Below are 17,861 nucleotides of genomic sequence, written 5' to 3' on the forward strand. Positions count from 1 at the left end.
ATTTAAGATATATGGCCAAAATTTTGAAAAATTTATAATAATTGTCCAGAGGACTGTGGATTCTTTTTTTTTTTTTTTTTTTTTTTTTTTGCGGTACACGGGCCTCTCACTGTTGCGGCCTCTCCCGTTGCGGCGCGCAGGCTCAGCGGCCATGGCTCACGGGCGCCGCCGCTCCGCGGCATGTGGGATCTTCCCGTACTGGGGCACGAACCCGTGTCCCCTGCATCAGCAGGTGGACTCTCAACCACTGCGCCACCAGGGAAGCCCGGACTGTGGATTCTTAATGTACAGTGAGTGAAAAATAGCAGGTCTGGAAGAACTAGAATGAGAACCAATCAAGACCAGCGTAATAAGCAGTTGATTTAAACTTGGACGGGCTTCAGTTTAGCAGTGGTTAAGAGCAACATCTCTGGGGTCAGACAATCTTGAATCCCGAATCCTGCCCCCATCACCCACCTCCTACCCTTGTGATTTAGGGCAAGTTACTTATCATATCTGTGTCTGGATTTACTCCTCTGTAAAACAGGAGTAATTATAGTACATAAAATGTAGGGCTGTTGTGAGGATCGAAGTATACAGCACAAACCATGACACATAACAAGCGCTCTATGTTAGATGCTGTTGTCATTTTTATTCTTTTTGTGGACCTAAGGTTAGAGTCAGACATTTTCTTGTTGTTAAAATAAGGGAACTTTGTCCCAGCTTTCAACAAGAGAATCCTGAGTTTGACTGATTAGACTATCTTAAATCTCTTGCCCAACCTTGAACCACTCATTGTATCTAAGAGAATCGAATGTGTTGATTGGCTTAAGTTATCTGATGCTCTTCCTGGAGCTGGAAGCTGAGAAGTTCAGCTTTGCTGGAGTTACATGAACTATGTGAGTAAAGACAGATACTCTAAGGAAAAACCAGGATGCTTTCAAAAAAGGAGGAGGGATCCTGGGTAGGCATCAACCAATACCTATTACTATATCTTGGGCCCTCCATTTTAAAAATTCATTATAGATTATATTAGTTGTATACTACATCTGTTTATTTGTTGTTGTTTTTTTTGACTCTGAATAAAAAAACAATTCATTTGCTTTCTTCAGTTTTAAAATTTCATTTACTTTTAAAATTCATTTGCTTTCTCTATATTTGTTTAAAAATTCATTTGCCTCTCATTTTTTGTTGACAAATCCAAGGAGATTAACTATATAGTTAACAGTAATGGCTTAACAATGTAATGAGGCATTTATTCATTTTTGTAAAGTAAAACACGGAGATAAATGTTTTCAGTATTTTGGAGTTATGTGAGAATGAATAGAACATCACCAGCCATCTCATCTCCTTTGTAGAATGAACTGGTGGTAAGTCACCTGTTAAATTTAAATTTTAAACGAATAAAGGAGAGAAGCATAAATCTAAGTTATTCATCATTGTCAGGAATTGAGGGTAAACTGTTAGAAGCTGTTTATTGGGTGCTTACTGTGTACTCAGCAGAGTTCTCATTGCTGTGGAGGATTCTAAACAAGTGTCAGGCAGGAAGCTGCTTTTAAAAGTACATAGGCTACCTGCAAAGTCAGGACAAGTACACCAGGAACAAAGACAAACAACAGAAGATGGTAGATGATTTCAACCTTCCTCTCTAGACTATATTCTAGAGAGGAAGGTTGAAATTGGCCAAATTCTATTAATGAAAAATTCTCAGAGGACCTGAGCCCATCACTGAAAGTTCTGCAGAGGGGAAATTGAAACAGAAGACTTTCCACATGGGAAGATTAGTTACAAAAGTGATGGGAGGTATAATTGAGCTTGGTGAGTGTAGAAATATTGGTGAGACAAGCTGGTCTGGAACAACATCAGAATGTGCATTGAAGGTTTGTTCTTAATATGACAGTGGAGCTAGGGTATAAAAGGTCTTCATCTTTAGCCATGGTTTGTGAAAAACTGATGTTTAATTATGGTCAGTAAGATGACAATCAATTCAGGAAAGCGTTGAAAATAGTTTTAGGAAGATTAGTTCAGGTTGATGTATAGGGTGCACTGGAGTGAGTAACTTGAAATATGTTGAATAGTTCACATGTTTTCTTGGTAATTTATCCATGAGGAGGTGAAAGCGGTGATTATGGGAATACAGTATTTTCAGTGGTGTTTCTGATTGCTGGCAACACCCAGACATGATAAAATACTGTCTGCCAAATTTGCTGCTAAAACACATGACAGTATAGTGTAGTAGAAAGAACATGAGCTCTAGAATTAGTTATACGTGAATTCAAATCCCAGCTCCACGTTGTAAGTGATGTGAAACTTTAGGAATGCTTCCTAATCCCTGTGAGTGTTAATTTCCTTAAGTCATGTAGAGCTATATTACTTATTTCACTGGGCTGTTAGGATTAAATAACAAATATAAAGTGTGTAGCTTTCTCTCCTCACTACCACCACCCCAAATTTCTTAATCACTGGAAATAAAGACTGGAAGAATCCTTATACCTAAGAGGGCACTTGGACATTCTTCATTAAGCAAGTCATGGCATTTCCAATGCTGTCATTTCTAGTGAAGAGCTTAAGAAAAGGCTAATTGTCCAATTAGTGTTTGTTCTCTGAGGTAATCTGATCCCGGTTGAAGGGGACAGCTGAGGGGAGTGGAAAGAGCACTGTGTTTGGAGTCCTTCAGTGTCCAGACCCTGATCACATTACTTATGGGTGTACCCTTGGATGAATGACTATGAGCTGTAGTCTTAAATGGCCCTAATAGCATAGGGGTGGGGATGAAACACGATGTCATAGTAAACACTCCATAAAGTTTAACCTTCCTAGAAAGATTTAGTACATTATTCATTTTAATGTCATCTAATAGTTTAGCTATAATCCTTTAAAGAGGACCTTTAGAGAGAAGAGGTTAAAATAACTTATAATATCCTAACCCTGGTAAAGAGTTGTCATGTTCTGATTATCTGAGAAAATTTGTATGACATTTTAATTAATAAAATGCCTTCTTAACTTCCAAACAAGCTTATAATCTTGCTTTTGTATCTTTTGTTCTTTTGCCCTGAGCACACCCACAAAGTACACAAAGTAGTCTTTATTTTTGTGACTACAATTAGTACCCATTGGTTTTTTTACATCCTTTGCAGCTGTGCATTTACAGTGTATTTAGGGAAATAATTTGAATTATCCTGACCTTAAAGCTGTGTGATAACTTTGGGATGCTTTCCAAACTTCTCTCTCATAATGCTAATTCAAAAGAAGAAAATGATACATAGTATTTGGAATAGAAACTAGAGTGGTAATTCCCAACCAGTGCTAACCGGTGTGTGACAAAAAGCCTACTACATTTCATAGCTAAGGCTGCTGAAGAATTCTGCTTTGTGAAAAAATCTATATCTTAACAGTGACCTTCCTGCAAAAGACAAGAAGATTTCATCAAAAGGGGAATTCTACTTTTGCCAAGTTTAAACCCAGAGCTATCTGTAACCATTCCCATTTTCTACTGTTGGGATTGATTGTGTAATCTGTTGATGAGTTTTCCAGTAGATGTGGAGAGTACATGTAATGTTCTTATTAACTGGCAAATGGCACAGGGAATTAAGGGTATTATAAATACTTAAAGCTGCAGTTTTCAGACTCTCTTAGATATAGATTGCTCCATCTAAGCAAATATGCACAACTACCTACTTTACTCATTCCTTCTTATTAATGGAAAGGCTATATCATTTTTAATTGCAAAAAACTAAAAGAAAGGTAACACATGATTACCATGTTAGGCTACTCTGTCTTTGTGTTTTCAAACAGTGATAGCTCCTAAAACTCACCATTCTACTAGAAGGATCCCTGATATACCTCCTTGGAACACAGCACAGTTTACAAACGATTGTCCTGGTAATTTGGGAATAAGGAAGACATTGCTGAAAGTTATAACTCATTCAACATCAAACAGAGCAGCAGTGTTTAATATTTTATTTTCAGAGTTTTTAGGTTAGATAGTATTTGAAGAGAGTTATATGACTAGAAAATTTGAAAAAATAAAACTGTCTAGGATATGAATGTCTTTCATAAACAGAAAGGAAGTAGAATAGAGTAACAGTGGTAAGAGATGTGGTTGGCAAGGTAGGCTGTGGCCAGATCATGTATGATCTTGTTAGACATTGTGTTAGTTATTGCTGCGTAACAAATTATCCCAAACTTTAGTGGCTTAAAACAGCAATAAACATATATTATCATCATAGCTTCTGTGGATCAGGAATTCAGTAGTAGCTTAGCTGTGAAATTATGGCTCAGAGTCTCTTATGAGTCTTTAGTGAAGATGTTGACCAGAGCTAAAGCCATCTGAAGGCTTTCCTGGGGCTGGAGAATTCACTCCCAAGGTAGTTTTTTTCACATGGTTGGCAAGTCGTTACTAGCTGTTGGTGGGAAGTCTCAGTTCCATCTCATGTGAGTCTCTGCACAGGCTGCTTGAATGCTAATATGGCATGGCAGCTCATTTCCTCCAGAGCAAGTTACCCAAGAGAAACCTAGTAATAGGACAGTGGCTTTGAACCCTAGCTTCGGGAGTCACACATCATCGATTCCACCATAATCAATGCATTAGAAGTGAATTACTAAGTTGGTCCACACTCTGGGGAAATGGAGTTAGGTTCCACTTTTGAAGGGAGGAGTGTGAAAGAATTCGCAGCCATATATTTTTGTGTGTGAAGTTTTAATTTTTATTTTGATTTTTTAAGATGCCATTTTGCCAACAACACAATTCTTTCCCAGAATTCTCTTCAGAATTTATACTTAGGTTTTGAGCTTTTAGACATATGCCTTGCTCTTTTTTTAATTTTCATTTTATATTGGAGTATAGTTGATTTACAATGTTGTGTTAGTTTCAGGTGTACAGCAAAGTGACTCAGTTATACATGTACATATACATATGTCTATTCTTTTTTGGGATTAACATATACACACTACTATATATAAAATAGATAACCAACAAGGACCTACTTTATAGCACAGGGAACTCTACTCAGTATTCTATAATAACCTTTATGGGAAAAGAATCTGTAGGCATATTTTAAAACCACCACAGATGTAGAAAGAAACGTGGATCCTATTTCACTTTATTTATTCATCCATTTAACGAATATTTATTGAACACCTACTATGTGCTAAGATTGTTATGGGCACTGAATAAGGCCTCCCAGAGAGGGTGACATGTGTCAATGCCTGAAAGATGAAAAGAAGAGGGCAAAAGTTTCCAAGCATCTTTGCCTCTGCTGTGTTCATTTACTTCCTACTAACTTCCTGTTCCCTCCTTAACCTCTGTTACTGCCCAGTCCACTTGGAAGTTTACTCAATCTCTGGGTTAAAATTTCCTCAGCAGTAAAAGGATGAGTCTCCTTTTAGCTATAACATTTTCATCTAGAAAAATAGGGCAATTTCTTTTAATCATTGAAATATACTTAATAATTTTAGCAGCGTAGAACTGAAAGTAAGAACAAGTGAAATAACAGTGAGCAGTTACAGAGAAATTAATTTATATACCATTTGAAGTTTCTATAATCAGTTTCTACTCTTTAAGCTTACACTCGATCTATGAAATTACCTAAAGTATATCTTTAGCTGGGTGGTAATATGTTAGACGTGAATTAGAGATCTTTGAAATTAAAAAAAAATTTTTAGACCTGTAAGAATTCCTTTCAAGATGCATTCTTGCATGAGATTTTACTCATGTTTGGTAAATTTACTTGAAGTCCTTTTTTTAATTCATTAGACTCAGTATTGTGCTTAGAGAACAGAATTCCCCAAGTGATATATGCCTGCAGCAAATACACTCTGACTTTTCACACAAACACCACATTTCTTGAGAGGGAGAACGAAAGAAGAATAGAAAAAAATGGCAAAGCACATTTTCATTTCTTTAGATCTACCATCTTGATTTCATTAAGGCCTCCTGATTTCCTCTCAGGTCTGTGTGCTTGGGCCTGAGAAGCCTTTCTTCATGGTATCAGTTGCTGACTCTTTAGTGCTCTGGCAGCATTTTACTCATGCTTCGCTTTCGGCAATTATAGTGTGTCTTGTGCTATGGTTCCATATACGTGTAGTCGGTGAATCTGTTATATTTTCTGCTCTTGAGGGCTGGAACAGTATTATGTCCATATTTGTTACTTGGCATCTAGTCCAGTGTCAAGGAGAAAAACTTTAGAACAGATTTGGTGCTATAAAAAAAGACCTTTTTTTGAAGTCCCCATTATAAGAAAAATTATTTATGGTGATAGATGATAGCTAGACTTACTGTGGAGATCACTTCTCAATATGTACAAACAATAAATCATTATGTTATACACCTGAAACTAATATAACATGTTAATTGCATCTCATTTTTTAAAAAGAGACCTTTTGAATTGAATAGTAACATTGACTTTTTTTTTGAATTTTATTTAATTTATTTTTTTATACAGCAGGTTCTTATTAGTTATCTGTTTTATACATATTAGTGTATACATGTCAATCCCAATCTCCCAGTTCATCCCACCACCACCCCCCGCCCCCGCCACTTCCCCCACTTGGTGTCCATACGTTTGAACATTGACCTTTATGTTAAGATAAAAGTGATTTTGTATGGTCATTTCAAGTCATCTGACTGATGAATCTTAATTTGTGTAATAGAAGAATAAGGTTATATGTTCTGGCAAAATTATGTCTGAAAAGTTAAGATTCTGTAAAAATAGGTAATATTGATACTTCTTAGAGTTTTGATCCTTATCCAAAACATTGATTCTAAACCATTTATTACTTTTCATACTGACATTATTTGTCTCTATATAATTTCTTTGAAATGACGTACAGATATCAATAGGTTTATTGAATTAAAATATTCCCCCAAACTGCAATAAATCTAACATTTGATAGGAAGATTATCAGCTCATGTTCATTCAGTTTTCCCAGATAATCCAATTAGCAAAAAAAAAATTTTTTCTCCAGTGGCTAAAACCTGATTACTGGTTCATATATCACTAATGAAAATAGGAACAACATTTTTGGTAATATTATAAGTGTTTGCATTCTCTAAAATATGATATAATTTCTAGATTTGAAGAAAAGCATTTTAACTTTTTAATAAATCTGAGAAATGTTATCAATAACTAATAACTCATGCAGACTGAAACCACTTCTGATCTTTAAGTGGAATATAAATACATGAATACTAAATGACATTTCAAAATCTCAAAACCATTTTAATGTTTCTAATCCTCACTTCTCATCTGAATTATTACAAAAACTTTCTTTTTACTCCTGCAGACTATTCTCTGGCCATTTTCTAATTCATCCTCCCGTCTCTGGCAAATTAATCTCTTTAAAATGCAAATATGGCCATGTCAAACCCTTGCTTAAAACCCTTCAGTGACACCCAAGAGTTCAGAATAAAATTCGGGTGCCTCAGCGTGACGGATGGGGGCTGATCCCTGCCTGTCTCGGCCTGCTCACCCCGCTAGTCACGGTAAATTTTCCAAAGATCCCTATATGCTCAGGGTTTTCTCTTCTCATGGGGTTTCCTCTATTTGAAATACCTTTCCTGCCTCTGTGCCTAAATTCAGTGTCTTCATATCTTAGCTCAAACCGAATCACTCCCAGTGTCTTCCAAGTATCACTCCCAGTGTTTCCTTCAGATGTAATTTTTTATCCAGTTGAGTTCTGTGTCCTTTTATGTTCTCGTTATACCCAACACATAACTTTTTTTTTTTTTTTTTTTTTTTTGCGGTACGCGGGCCTCTCACTGTTGTGGCCTCTCCCGTTGCGGAGACGCGCAGGCTCAACGGCCATGGCTCACGGGCCCAGGCGCTCTGCGGCATGTGGGATCTTCCCGGACCGGGACACGAACACGCGTCCCCTGCATCGGCAGGCGGACTCCCAACCACTGCGCCACCAGGGAAGCCCCATAACTTTTTTTTTTTTTTAAAGAAACTAACAATATATGCGTTCACTGAACTGTAATACAGTAGTTTGGTTACTTGCCCATCTCAGCCTCTGGACAGTGAGCTCCTAATAAACAGGGAGCTTTCATCTCTGAATCACCAAAGCTGAGCACAATGCCTAGCAGTGGAGAGTCACCAAACGCAGTTTTAGTGAATAAATATAAATGAATGGCAAATAATTAATAATTTGCCATGGAGAGGGATAATGTTCAAAATATTTAATAACCAGTTGGTAGAGGCACCTATTGGTCACCCTGGAATTACCCTAACAACAAATAATGCTGTTCTTGTACGCATCCTTCCAGTATCAACCTGGGCTCCGGATCTCTTTGACTTTTTTATATCAAAAAGGAGAAAATGCATATCCTTTCATACCTACCTGCCGCCAGACCATTTTAGAAAAACGTGGAGACATAATATATTGGAAAGCACTTCGGTACATGGACACAGGAGCCAATAATCCTGTGTGGTTGACCTATTTATGTGGGAAGATAAAAGCTTTCCTATAAAATTTACAATGGTGTTAAAGTGCTGCCATGCCCTTCCCCAATTACCCAGAGGTGTGCTTCACATTCTCTGGTGGACTAGTTCTTGTTAAATAGCATCAGTAAGTTAAGGAAGGATAATTTCCCACATCTTTAGGACCTGTAGTAAATCTTTACTGCCTTCTCACTCCATACATTTAGTAACAGTAAACAGCTCCCCCTTCTTCTAGCCAAGGTGTTGTCTTAGCTCATGTTACCTTCATCACTTAAATACACTATCGCAAATATTGCAAAAGCTGATTAATCCGTTACTTCCATTCTTGAATCCTGCCATCCCAAACCAAGGCATCTGTGGTCACCAGAGTGAACTTTCCAAAATGCATATGTGATCCCTGCCCAAAACCATTCAGTTGTTCTGCATCACCTAAAACTATGTCCTTGGGTCAGTTTTTAAAATTGGAGCTTTTTAAAAAAATGCATGTACTTTGGCTTCATGTATGGAGACTACAATTCAGGAGAGGCAAGGTGGTCCCTAGGCATTCTTACAAGTTTCCACAGGAGATTCTATAACACAGCCAGGCTGCGAACCACACATCCACATGATCAAATCCCAACTCCTTTATGGGGAAGAAGGCTGTCCACGTACTGGCTCCTATCTGTCACTTCCAGTTCACTTATTAGCTGGGAGACTTTGGCCAAGTTACCTAAGTGTTTGAGTCTCAGCTGCCTTATTTCAAATGGGGATAATAATACCAATGTTACAGCACTATTCTAAGGATTAGAGATGATGTTGGGCCATTTAATTTATCATCCAAACTGAGATACTATTAATAATTACTCCAAGCTAACTATGCATAAACTTAGACTGTCCTGGGGAAACCGGAGCATGTGGTCACGGTGATTTGAAGCAGTAGAGTCAAAGCATTTCCCACAGTGAATGGCATAGAGCAGAAGTTCAATAAATCATTTTTATTTTTATCATTCTTTATACGTGCATCCCACTCTGCTGGAAGCCCTTGCATGCTGAGGTTGTGGCACAAGGAGCGCATGGTATTCTTGATGCCCTCTAACCGAGAGCCTGATCATTTGTCACTGCCCTTTCCCCACCAGATACTATATGTTGTCAGCCCTGACATTTCTCTATTTTTTATATTTTCCCTTTTCTTTCTCTATTACTCTAGCCCACCATTAATGCTTGCAGGGCCCAGGACAAGACTGCAAAAGAGGTCCACTTACAGTATATTTTTAAAATTAAAAGCTATATATCAAGCTAATAAACTATAAAATAAGTTTCTCCTATCCTCCTACCTTGATAAATATATCTGTCTAGCAATAAGATAGGTCTAAATTTAGACTTCTTAGAAACCTTGGAGTTCGTTCCATGCAGGATTGCAGCTGATTTTGCACTCTGGCCCCTCCCCTCTCCTCATCCCCTGCTCCATCCACACCACAAGAGCATCATGTGTAAAGGTGTACACACCCCAGCCTGAACGTTCAAGCTCTGTTCATCTCCTAACTTCCACCCTCCCTCACAAACGACTCTAAGAGTGTGTATTAGACACCTGTTGCTGCTGTAACAAATTATTACAAATTCAGTGGCTTAAGATAACACAAGTTTATTCTTGTATAATTTTAGAAGTCTAAAGTCTAAAAGCAGTCCTACGGGGCTAAAACCAAGGTGTTGGCACTTCTGGTTCCTACTTGAGGCTGTAAGTGAGAAGCAGTGTGGTATCTTCTCTCTGACCTCCTGCCTCCCTCTTATAAAAACCTTTTGTGATTATATCAAGCCTACCTGGATAATTCAGGATAATCTCCCCATCTCAAGATCTTTAACTTAATCACATTTACAAAGTTCCTTTTACCATTAAGGTTACACTTACAGGTTCCGGCAATTAAGATGTGGGCATATTTGGGGGCGTTATTCAGCCTACTGTAGGGTATGCCTACCCGTGGACCCTTGGGAGGATGAACCCAAGGAAGAAATCTGAGCCAGCACTGGAACCACACTTGGGGCTGTGTGGGCAGGAACTCTGGGTGGTTTCATGTCTGGTGTGTGATCTGGAAGCAGGGGAGCTGCAGGGTCAGGATGGGCATGCCCCCTTGGCCCTCTGGATCCCTTGCCCAGCTCAGCTAGAAGAGGTCTCTCTAAAGTTTAGGACCCAGGACAAGAGCCTAGGGATGGCACATCTCTCCTTTCCCCTATTCATCTGGTAACCACAGTCTATTTCCCTTTCTTCTGATCTACACACAAGATTCTGTCAGAGGGAAACACGTAAGCAAATTGTTTTATTCTGTTCAAAGTTCTTTTTGCATCCCTGCCTTTTACTTGTCGTGAAAGAGCCCCATTCCACACCCACTCATTGTTTTTAACCATCCTCACTGGCTTTCCCTTCCTTTGAATCTCTAATTCCATCCTTCCGCCACCTCTTCAGTTCTTAAAATACACAAGGTTTCACCTATTTTCTGTGTTTTAAAAAATATGCTCTCCAGCTAGCAAGTTATTCCTGAATCCTACAAAATTGTCAGTTCATTCCGTTTGTAATGTTTCTTAGTTTTAAATTTTCCACCATCATTTGAAACCTACAGATTTTCTTTTGTAATCAAATTTAAAGTTACTTTTCGTGTTCTACTTGTATACTCTGTATTTTGCTCTATCTTGACCATTTTGAATAATGTTTCCACACTTATACAAGGTATACAGAAGAATTTTTCAAAAAAGAAAATAATTTTTCTCTCCTTATAAATTTTTGGAAATACCTGAAGGTTCATCTATGTTTTTACTCATTCTCATTAATGTGTGGAATTTTTAAAGTAATCAACTGTCTTTAAGACTCTGACATAATTTTAAGAGAATGCTATGTTTTGAGAGTTGATGAATTATTTCACAAGTTTTCTTTTTTAAATAAAGTTTTGTGGGTTTTTACCTTAATGAAGTATTATATATTGCAAAGGATCTAATGAAAAGAAAATATGCCAGTTTATACTTAGTTTCAAACTCATGTTACAAAATTTCAGTGCTTTAAAAAAAAAAAACTATGACTACATAACGTTACCATATTACCGTAGTATGTACTCCATGAGGGCAGATGTCTGTCTTGTTTATTATTGTTTCGCAGTGATGGCCCAGCTACCAGTGCTTGGATTTATATTAAATAATTGAATAAATGAATATGAGAATTAACGAATGATAGAATTTCAGAATGGCTTTTAAAAAGTAATGTAAAGATGTTCAGTATAAATCATGCTACCTCAAGCAGAACATTGAAATACGGATTTTTAAAGTTTTCAATCAGCTTTGCAATCTCTCAGCTTATTCTGATATGAGTAATATTTTATACTTTTAAGGGTGTTGAAATGTATATATTCAAGATAATCGTCATCTGTTTAAATAGTTTATGAATTGATAAATATAGGTGATACTACATAAATATTACAGATATCTTTATATAGATATTATATATAATGAATGATATATATTATAGAATTATATAGATATTAAGATACTAAATATCTTTAGTTTTTAACACAGTGTTGGGTGATAAGAAATGTGAATCTCTGGTACTGAAATGAAGGCAGGAAATGAGGGGGATATTTCTTCCCTTTCTCCTCATTCTTTCAAAAATTGTGGGTGGGAATTGGTTAACTTTGATTTGTCTAGTTTTCTGATGGTAAATGCATGTATGACTTCTTCAATGTGAAGGTATGCTATATGTTTCACAATTTCAAAGTTTTGCTTCACAGTATTCTCTCTTTCTTTGTCATGTATTCTTCCCTGGTTTAAACTTTACAAATGGTTGAAGATACCTTTTTCACTGTTTGTCCTCAGAATGGCTTCACTCCTTTATACATGGCTGCCCAAGAGAACCACATTGATGTTGTAAAATATTTGCTGGAAAATGGAGCTAATCAGAGCACTGCTACTGAGGTAAGACACTTGAATTCTTTGACCTTAATGTCCATGTTGTTTGTATCCAGATGCAAAGGGTCTCCATTACCTTTATCCTACGAGTGTTCATGTTACTATTGTAATCTACAACAGTGGCCATGAACGAATGACCCAGTGCACACAGTTCAATGAGTTTATGCCCTGATTTGGGATTCATGTCAATTTATTCTTACGTGAAATCACGCTTCCATCAATTTGCCATTCTCTAGCTTTTGGGAGCTTTATACTATTGTAAAATCAATTTATAGTAAATTTTATCCATCTCTTTTCATCACTGTTTTATCTTTGTTAGGCTCTAATGCAATTCCTTAAAGGAAAGTTTTTTAATGATTAGCAAGAATTCAGTTATTTATGTTCACACAATTTCATGAGAAATATGTCATCAGAAAGCTGTTCATATTTTATGAAGTACAAATTATGACATGTGGTGGTGTGACTGATTATGGCAACAACCGAATAGAATGTTCAAAATCAATCCAGTCTCAAAACATTCAGGCCATCTAGGCATAAAAAGGGGTTGGAATGGGCCAACTTAGCATCACTTTCCTTTTCGTGTGTGTGTTCTCCAATAAGCCGAACCTACTTTGTATTTTCCTTCTCATTTCTGCCTAAGCAGATTAAGGAGGGAGTTCAGTGATTGTTTGGAACAGTGATTTTTAAGTGATGCTTAGGATGCTTTAGAGCTTGGAGAAAATGCCTCAGGGGCCACTAGAAGGTTGGGAGTAGGTGACACAGTAGAGGAGGGGAAGAGAGCTCCATTGGGACATGCCTCTCCTCACCCCAAAGCAACCAGGCTTTAGTTTTCCTATTTCACGTTCTGTGGCTCCACTGATAAAATTTTAAAACTCCTGCCCTGGAGTGAAAGATGACTGGTAGATAGATGGCTGTCACCCAGAAACTATCCTGATAACTTTTAATGTCTAATATGGCCTCCTTTCTGGACAGTTAAGTCTTTAGGTGAAATAAACATGAAATCCCTTCTACCCTGCACTGTGGAGAGAGGTCATTTATAATCTATTAAATTCATGTCCAGGCCCTTTGAGAGAAAACTTTTTATGGAGCCTGGCGATAACTTTCTGACAGCTTACTCTCATTAGTTAAAAACAATCCCAAGACATCACTATTAATGGGACCACATTTCCTGTTTATGACTGGAAAACACGACTGCCTAGTATGAAACGATTTCACGTTCTCTACTAAGCACACACAGATTTTACACTCTTACCACATGAGTACAGCGTGATTTTTATGATTATGATTTTATGACTTTCTGAGACATTAATTCTGGCAATGAGTGGCACGTGAATATCCTCAGGCAAAGCTTGGATAACAGTACGAGACTATATCTCTGCATTAGGACCTCTAAGAAATGTACCAAACCATGGAAATATGCATTTGTTTTACTTTATTTCCTTGAAAGCAGAATCATTTATCTAGAGAAACCTTTACACTACAGAGTTCTACTCACCAAATAGACTTTTCTAGTGTATGATTTAGGGAAATGCTGCCTGACAGCATTGTCAGCTTTCTCAAGACTCCTCCGATCTGGACCCCTGTAGCATCTCACTCTGCTTCCAGAAATACCCTTTTATGTATGTTGCATCAGTGGAGTTCGTGTTACACTCTGATTCTCAGAGAATTATAACTGTCTCTTATTTCCACAAAGAAATATGACTGTTGCAAGTAAATCACATGAGGTTTTGAATCCTAGTTTAGACACATATATGCCTCTAAACAAACATATATCTATTTTGTTTTTTAATCATTTAAATAAGTAAAATTAATTTTCCCTGACTGGATATGTATAAACTTAGTTGATTAATTCCATACCACTGGCCCGAATGGTTATCAGGAAATACACTAATGGAAAAATCTTGGCATGTTCCCTTTTAGTCTATCATTCTGTGAATGAATAACATCTTCATAGGGCTATATGGTTGATTACTATTTGATCTTTTAGGCTATATTGCTAAATACCTTCTACGGTTGTATGTACATGTATGAATATACCTAAAGAAGACACTTACCCTGAACCCATTAATAGCCCTAATTTGCAAAACTTAGTTACTAATCAAGACATTGTGACCACTTTAAAAATCAGATAATTATGAGATCATTCAGTATGGCAATGAAACTCATGTTTGAAAAGAAATATTTAAAGTGTTGAAATTTTCCGTAATTATAGCAATTAGCATTGGTAAATAAATGATGAAAAATTAAGCTACAGAGTTTTAATATAGGTTTCCTTTTCATAGAGTTGGTGAAGGTACTTCAAAAAATCATTTCAAATCTTTACCCTTCTCCCATGAAGTGTAGATTAAAATGAAATCCATGTGGTGGAGGTCCAAAGTTAAATTCTCTCAAAGGAGTTCTCTGTCTGTCCAGTACCATTTTTATAATTCTCTGCTTTCTTCCTTCTTCCTGAATGTTACCAAAATTGAAGGCTAAAAACTTTTTAATTAGGTTCTGTGCTGTCAGCAATGCCTTGTCTCTAAGAAGTTCACATTCTTTTAATATAAACTATCCCAGTGTTGCAGGGGGGAATCAAATTAAATGTGTGCATGATAATGAGCCTGTTCTTTCCTCCTTCACAGAGGGCTTAATTTGTGCCAAACAAAGTTCTAAATTTAGGCTACTCTCTTTCATCTTACAACACTACATGCTTTACTCTTCCATTCCGTTAAGTAATGTATTTATTTAAAATTCAATTCTAATTTAAAAAATTCAACTCTTACTGTGGTAGTGCATATATGATATGATGCATTTGAGGCAAATGATTTTCCCTCCGAAGTCTACAGTTACCTTTTAAAAAAATACTGTTGAAAACAAATGGAGTAGTTAGATGCTGATAAATTATCATTGTCTCTGGAATATATTCAATAGATGTACCATATCCAATTGCCCTCATCTCTTCTGTGAATGGAAACATTTAACTCTGAGACTTATTTTCAAGCTTTTGTGAATTAAAGGAGGTTTTCACATTAACAGAGCCTAGAATATATACGTATATTTTTTCTACTTATTCATCACCTTTCCGTTGCTGAATACTTGTTTCTAGAGAGAAAACATAGCTTCTAATTTTTCTAATGTGGTTATCCATCTACCTCTAAGGCTCCTCTAACTTTGATGATCTTTGTTATTATTATTTTTTTTTTTTTTGCTGCACGCGGGCCTCTCACCGTTGTGGCCTCTCCCGCTGCGGAGCATAGGCTCCTGACGCGCAGGCCCAGCGGCTATGGCTCACGGGCCCAGCCACTCCGCGGCATGTGGGATCTTCCCAGACCAGGGCACGAACCCGCATCCCCTGCCTTGGCAGGCGGACTCTCAACCACTGCGCCACCAGGGAAGCCCCGATCTTTGTTATTTTTTAAATTGTTTGTTAAGTTTCTAATTGAAAGACTGATTTTCTTTACATTACTTAGCACAATTTTATATCTAAATGATTTAAATAATATACAATTCAACTAAGTGAAAACTTAATGAATTAGCCTTATTTTCCAAAGAATTTTAGATCATATTATGTCCTAAACTTCCCAAATTAATTGGTAACAGACCATTCCATTAACAGTTGTTGTGAGATATTTAGCACCTTGCATAGTTAATCATGTAATTTATTTCCCTGTCTTGGCTACCATATCTTTGATTCTCAGTCAGACTTGTTCTCCATTATTTCTACCCTTCCCACATTTTCCTTTCCATAAGCAGGCATTACTTAGGGTTGGTTCTAATTTTTATTTTCATATTCAAAACACATTTGAATACATCCTGTGTGCATTATGCTTTGTTAGGAAATGCAGATGTTTTAAAAATAAATAGAATGGGTATTTAAAAAAAATCTGATGAAGTCAGTGCATAGTACAACAAGTGATGATAATTTGCTTTAATCTTCACAGTAATAATTAATCTTTTCATTTTTCTTGTCAGTCTTAATCATTAATGTGAAAATTAGATGCACTATTTCTTGAATCCCAGCCTTCCAAAAGTTGATGGAAGATTTTTTCTTCTGTTTTACCAGGATGGCTTTACGCCCCTAGCAGTGGCACTCCAGCAAGGACACAACCAGGCAGTGGCCATCCTCTTGGAGAATGACACCAAAGGGAAAGTAAGGCTGCCAGCTCTGCATATTGCAGCTAGGAAAGATGACACCAAATCTGCTGCACTCCTGCTTCAGAACGATCACAACGCTGACGTACAATCCAAGGTAAAAGCTTCATACATTTGTGGAAAGGCACTCTTCGGCCACCAGATTCCTCCTGGGAGATGATAAAGAAGTAGGCCATGGTGATAAGGCAAAATTATTTCTGGTCATCAAAAGAGATAATTTACTTTCAGAGGTATTTCAGCAAAAAGGGGGACTGTCTGTTGAGTACAGTAAGAAAACAGAAAAAAACCTCAAGATAATTTTCTATAAAAGGTGAGGTTCAGTTTTTTAGAAATCTGCTTATTCATTCTATTTCTATTTGTGGTAAAAAAAAATAATAGAAGCAGAATTAGAAAGATATAATTGTATAATGTTATAGTTGTCTTTTTTCAGTAGAATGCGTTTTGGCATGCTGGAACGGTATATTCAACTGCAGAGAACAGATTGATTGTTTCCTTAATTTTGCACTGTGTAATATCTTCCCTCTTTTTCCCACACAACACCGCTTCAGATGATGGTGAATAGGACAACCGAGGTACAGTATTGCGGTTATATCAAAATATACCTTGTTTTTATTTTATTTTTTCTCCAATTAGAATAAATGCTCACTAATTGATACTAATGATTGGAATTTTCATTATTAGGAAATTAATTAATTTGGAAACTTTGCCCATAATTAAGGCAAGTGGATAGATAATTCAAAAATTTTAATATAGCATGTATTTGAAGCATTATTTAATCAGTGAAACGTTAAGTAGCTTATTAGAGTAGAGCATGAAACAAGACTCTTCCATAATATGTATTTTACTAAGTGAACTTTATTATTAACTTTTGGCCAATAAGAGATGTGACCTCCTTTCTTAATGAGAACTCTCCATTTAGAATTTAGTGAAGTGTAATTTAAGGAGGTTTCTCTGCCACTGTTTCATCCTCTTACCTAATTGCAGTTGCCCTTCTATTCTGTCTTTATTTTTACCACGCTGTATATAATCAGTAATGATATTGAGCCTATCATGAGCAAAGCATTTACTTTTATCTTGCTCTTACAATAGTTGTCATGAAATCATCTATTTTCCACATACCTAAATAAGTCCCATCAGTTAACAAAATCAACAGGAGTATTTGGTTCAGAAGCCTCTGAGAGAGAGAGAGAGAGAGAGAGAGAGAGAGTGTGTGTGTGTGTGTGTGTGTGTGGTATAAGAGGCACTAACACAAACGTTGAAAGTATATTATAAACATTAACCTGTATTATAAAAATTAACTTTCAAAGGCAAGCGACTGCTTATGTAGGTTGATTTTCACTTTGCTGAGGGAATTCTTTAGACTAACATCTCATATGATCACTGGGTTGT

General features: G+C 36.8%; 1 protein-coding gene across 11 annotated transcripts in view; it reads left to right on the top strand.

Annotated features, from left to right (window-relative positions):
* The window catches only part of ANK2 (ankyrin 2), a 272,366-nt gene that overhangs the window by 107,835 nt on the left and 146,670 nt on the right, over nucleotides 1-17,861 (top strand). For all 11 annotated transcript variants that reach the window (XM_029235234.1, XM_029235242.1, XM_029235243.1 and 8 more), the window contains exons 5-6: nucleotides 12,249-12,347; nucleotides 16,384-16,569. In XM_029235234.1, the coding sequence (XP_029091067.1) occupies nucleotides 12,249-12,347; nucleotides 16,384-16,569 (285 nt within the window). The remainder of the gene's footprint in view (nucleotides 1-12,248; nucleotides 12,348-16,383; nucleotides 16,570-17,861) is intronic.

This window comes from Monodon monoceros, unplaced genomic scaffold (assembly GCF_005190385.1).
Source record: "Monodon monoceros isolate NGI ecotype Baffin Bay Population unplaced genomic scaffold, NGI_Narwhal_1 Super_Scaffold_20, whole genome shotgun sequence".
Lineage (NCBI taxonomy): Eukaryota > Metazoa > Chordata > Mammalia > Artiodactyla > Monodontidae > Monodon > Monodon monoceros.